The following is a 5,000-nucleotide window of genomic DNA, read 5'->3' as shown; positions in this document are numbered from 1 at the left end:
AGAAAACGAGAGAAAAGGAGAGGAGGAGAGAAAACGAGAGATAAAGGAGAGGAGGAGAGAAAACGAGAGGAGGAGAGAAACGGAGGATAAAGAGAGAGAGAGAAAAGGGATAAAGAAGGAAGAGAAATGAGAATAGAGGAGAGAAGATGGAAGGATAAAGGAGAGCAGGAGACAATGTAAGAGAGAGAGAGAAAAGGAAAAGAAGGGGAAAAAAAAGAAGAAAAGAGAGTAACAGGATAAAGTCAGAAGTATAAAGAAGAGTAGGAAAGAAGTATGAGAAAAGACAGGAGGATAAGGGGAGAGTAAAAAAAAAAGGAAGAAGGAAGCGGAGAGAGTCGACGGAATAAAGGAGAGGGAGAGAGAGACGAAGGGTGGATAAAAAAAAAAAGACGAGGAGAGGGTAGGTGGAGAGGGAAGACGGTGGAAGGAAAAAGAAGAAGAGGAGAGAGGAAAAGAAGAAGAGGAGAGAGGAAAAGAAGAAGAGGAGAGAGGAAAAGAAGAAGAGGAGAGAGGAAAAGAAGAAGAGGAGAGAGGAAAAGAAGAAGATGAGAGAGGGTAGAATGAGGGTAGGGGGGAGATAGAGGGATAATGGAGAAGAGGAGAAAGAGTATAAGGGAAAGAGAGGAGGAGGATAATGAAAAAGAGAAGAGATCGTGGAAGGATAAAGTAGGGGAGGATAGAGGATAGAAAAAGGGGGAGATAGAAGGATAATGAAGAAGAGGAGAAAATATCGGGACATAATGGAGAGGAGAAGAGAGGGCAGAGAGGATAGAAGATAGAGAAGAGAAGAGAGAGAGAGAGAGAGAGAGAGAGAGAGAGAGAGAGAGAGAGAGAGAGAGAGAGAGAGAGAGAGAGAGAGAGAGAGAGAGGGGGGGGGGGCGGAGGGAGGGGGGGAGGAAGGAAGAGGATAAAGGAGGAGGCGAGGAAGGTTTAAGGATAAGGAAGAGGCGAAAGAGAAGAGGAGGCATAGAGACAGAGGGAGTAGAAAAAGGGACGAGGGAGAGGATGGGAGAGAGATATGGTGAGTGGGAAGGAAGCGAATAGAAGGAGAGAGGGAAAGGTGAGTCAGAAAGAGGTGAGAGGAGGAAAGTAGCAGAGGAGATAAGAGATACAGAAATAATCAATTATCGCCTTGTTTTGTATCCGTAAATTGTTTCTTTACAATGGGTATAAAAAAAAAAAAAAAAAAAAAAAAAAAAAAAAAAACATCTTTAAGAACTAAGAGAATAAAAAGGCCTTCAAGAATACAACACACATTAAAAATGGTTGCGTAAATACAGCAGACGTAAATGACTCCCAATTATTATAAAATACCTTGATAGTCAGCGTAAAGTGGAACGTAATCATCGGTACAAACATACCATACACCATACCAATACCTGTAAACACCTGGTCGTATATAAAACGCCTGTGACCTTTACCTGTTATCACGAAACGGCAGCTATCGACAGGAAAACAATATAATTTGTTTATATATACGCCAGTGTAGGCCTACTCTACGCATCCGCACGTGAACTATCAACAACATGCGCTGTATATAAAAACAGTATTTTGCAGCACCAGGATTGTAGGGGATTCATGACTGGCTGGCAGAATGCAACTGAGTTGAATGCCCACGGCCACCGAATTTCTATTAAACCAAGGCTCATAGTCTGAACAGGCTCTGAACACTCTAGACGAAGATGCAGGAAATATTGGAGATGACATCAGAATAGACGTGTATTGTGCAAAATAACGAGGCCATGATATACGTTTTTTGGGGGGGGATACCATCGCATGTTGGAATCCCAAGGCATGATCATGCTGATCGCCTAGCAAGATGTGATAAGCAAAGTGTGGACAGAAATCTTGGAGTAGCTCTTGCTAGAATTTCACACACCATAAAGGACTTGCCTGAGTTTATTTATCCTCAACGGCCTAAAAGCTTTAGAATAAAGCACAATGACCAGTTTACGCAAGAGTGTCATGTGTTACAGCCCTTCAGACCACCTAGCATGAGGTACGCATAACTATATAACTATCTCATATCACCTGATGTCTTAGAAGATATACTTATGTTAAATCCTAAATTAGGGATGTAGTATCACACGACCACATATCAATTGTAACAATGTCTTTCCACGCCCAAGCTGTACGCCGGCGTGGCAGATGAGTTGACAAAAAACTATATAAATACTATAATTAATACTATACTATAATTATTTTTCCATTTTAATTGATATAGAACAGAGCATAATAATGTTACAGCCTAAATTTTCAATGTAATGCTATCATATACTGCTATGACCATGCATCAAATGTATCACAGTGTGCCCGCGCCTGTGCAGTTAGCCAGGGTGGTAAATAAACTAAATTAAAAATCGTTCATTCATTAACTAGGCTTCAATAACCCATCTCCTCAATCACTAAACATCAATAATTTGCTAAACGCACGTAACAACGCCAATTCAATGACATAAAACAGGCAAACGACCAATTAGAGAAGTTTAAATTCATAAACTTAATCTACTCAGAATTAAAGTAATGTCAACCGAAATAAAAACCAAAAACAAAAACACACACACAAAAAAAATAAATAAAAAAACAAAGATGAAATAACGAGAAATTCAGCACATGGCCTCCCTTTCAACTCACCCTCCCGTGAACGACCAATCATTAGCCGAACTCCTGTGATTGGTCGGCCGCATTTTCTTGTTGGAGGCAGACCAGAACCAGCCATTGATGTCAACGGGCTGCAGGTCGTGGCGGAGGCAAGTGTCGTCGAAGTCACAGCGACGTCCCGAAGTCCAGTAGAATTTGTTGTCTGTTGAGAGAGGTAGGTGGTATTTTTGCTTTCATTTTTTTTTTCTCTCTCTCTCACTTGGTCTTCCTTTCTCTCTTTCTTTATTTTTATTATTCTCCCTTTCTCTCTTTTTCTTCTTATCTCTTTATCTCTCTCTCTCTCTCTCTCTCTCTCTCTCTCTCTCTCTCTCTCTCTCTCTCTCTCTCTCTCTCTCTCTCTCTCTCTCTATCTCTCTCCCTCTCCCTCTCCGCCTCTCCCCCTCTCCCCTCTCTCTCTCTCTCTCTCTCTCTCTCTCTCTCTCTCTCTCTCTCTCTCTCTCTCCCCCTCTCTCCTTCTCTCCCTCTCCCTCTCCCTCTCCCTCTCCCCCCTCCCCCTCCCTCCCTCCCTCCCTCCCTCCCTCCCTCCCTCCCTCCCTCCCTCCCTCCCTCCCTCCCTCCCTCTCTCCCACTCCCCCACTCCCTCCATCTCTCCCAACTCCCCCTCTCCTTTACCCATCCTTCTCCCATCTCCCTCACCACCAACCCTCACCCATTTCCCTGACCACCCTCACCCCACCCCCCGTCACCCCACCCCCCGTCACCAACTCACCGCTCGCCAGCATCCTCCTGGACACCATCTGGTACTCCCTGACGTCTTCGAAAGCCACAAGATCCATGCACTTCCTCCGGCACCAGTTCCTCGCGTCGACCCAGTCCAGGAAGGTGTTGGAGTTGGAAGGATCGAGCCAGGAGTAGAAGTACCTGTGGCCGTCGAGGAGGTCGTGGCTTGGACCTGAAGGGAGGAAGAGAGAGGGTGAGGGTGAGGAGAGGGTGAGGGAGGGAAAAAAGAGGAAGAGGGAGGGAAAAAAGAGGAAGAGGGTGAGGGAAAAGGGAGGAAGAGGGTAAGGGAGGAAGAGGGTGAGGGAGGGAAAAGGGAGGAAGCGAGAGAAAGAGGGTGAGGGAGGGAAAAGGGAGGAAGATTGGTAAGGGAATGAGGTGGGAGAGGGAAAAAAGTAAGAAACCTGAACCGTATTCATTGTAACAAGTGTGGAAATGGTATAAATGAGAACGAATATCTTCACGATACAAGAGATGTATGTAACCGGTTTCGAATATTGTATCTTCGTCGGATATGCATCTAATTCATGTAATCTGACGAAGATATAATCGAAATCGGTTAAATACACCTCTTTTATCGTGAAGATATTTGTTCTCATTCATACCATTTTTACATTTGTCACAATGAATACAGTTCTAGTGGAAAATTGTCTGATTTGGAATATGTTGAATGGCAGTATTGAAAAGTTTGGCAACTGCTGATTTGTTAGATAGCGTGGATCAGGGAAAGTGGAAAAGGCGATTATTAAAAAGAAATGGTTGAAGGAAAAACGCATATATAAAAAAACAGAGGGAGAAATTTAAAAATGAAAAAGACGAAGAGAGAAATGAAACTAAAAAAATCTAAAGGAAACAAAAAGAAAATTAAAAAGCTAAAAATAAGAAAATTAATATGCCAAAGGAAAATTAAATTTAAAAAATTTAAATTAAAATGTAAAAGAAAAATGAAAAATATATATTGCTGGGAGTGTTAATGTAATGATAGCAGTAGTTATTCAAGAAATTCTAGAAAATATAGAATTATGTTGTCTTGAATAAAACCTGAGCAACTAATGAGACTGGACATTTCAGTGATTATAGCAACAAAGGTATTAATAATACCGTTTTATTATTAATATATAATAATACCACCAATTAATCATGATAATGATAATGATTACAATTATAATTATAATAATAGTTATAATATTAATAATACTCATGATAATAATAATAATAATAACAATAACAATAATAACAATAACAATAACAATAATAACAATAACATTGTAGATGATGATGATGAAACAGACACTATGTCACACCAAGAATATCCACTGTAACAAATGGAATCAAACTAAACCTTTGAACATACACACACACATATGTGTCTATATGTGTGTATATATATATATATATATATATATATATATATATATATATATATAGTGTGTGTCTGTGTAGGTATGGGCAATAATTCAGACGAATAGATATATGCATGTATATATAATTAATAATTGCTCATGAAAGCAATGTGTGCAAAACACACACAACCAATCTCTACTCACGCGAGGTACAGAGGCTAGCTACGGGCCTCTCCAGGAACCGCCCTTGGCCGGACGCCCTTCCTGCACTCAACACCA

At 41.0% G+C, this 5,000-nt stretch overlaps 1 protein-coding gene across 1 annotated transcript in view; it reads right to left on the bottom strand.

The window, feature by feature from the left end:
* The window catches only part of LOC125040919 (L-selectin-like), a 6,403-nt gene that overhangs the window by 464 nt on the left and 939 nt on the right, over positions 1-5,000 (bottom strand). The window contains exons 2-4 of the mRNA XM_047635714.1: positions 4,926-5,000; positions 3,371-3,553; positions 2,635-2,803 (exon numbers count right to left, since the gene is read on the bottom strand). The exon at positions 4,926-5,000 is cut by the window's right edge and continues 23 nt beyond it. Coding sequence (XP_047491670.1) covers positions 2,635-2,803; positions 3,371-3,553; positions 4,926-5,000 — 427 coding nt within the window. The remainder of the gene's footprint in view (positions 1-2,634; positions 2,804-3,370; positions 3,554-4,925) is intronic.

Source organism: Penaeus chinensis, chromosome 29 (assembly GCF_019202785.1).
Source record: "Penaeus chinensis breed Huanghai No. 1 chromosome 29, ASM1920278v2, whole genome shotgun sequence".
NCBI lineage: Eukaryota > Metazoa > Arthropoda > Malacostraca > Decapoda > Penaeidae > Penaeus > Penaeus chinensis.
Note: the sequence above shows the minus strand (reverse complement) of the source record. Positions and strands in the feature narration are given on the sequence as shown.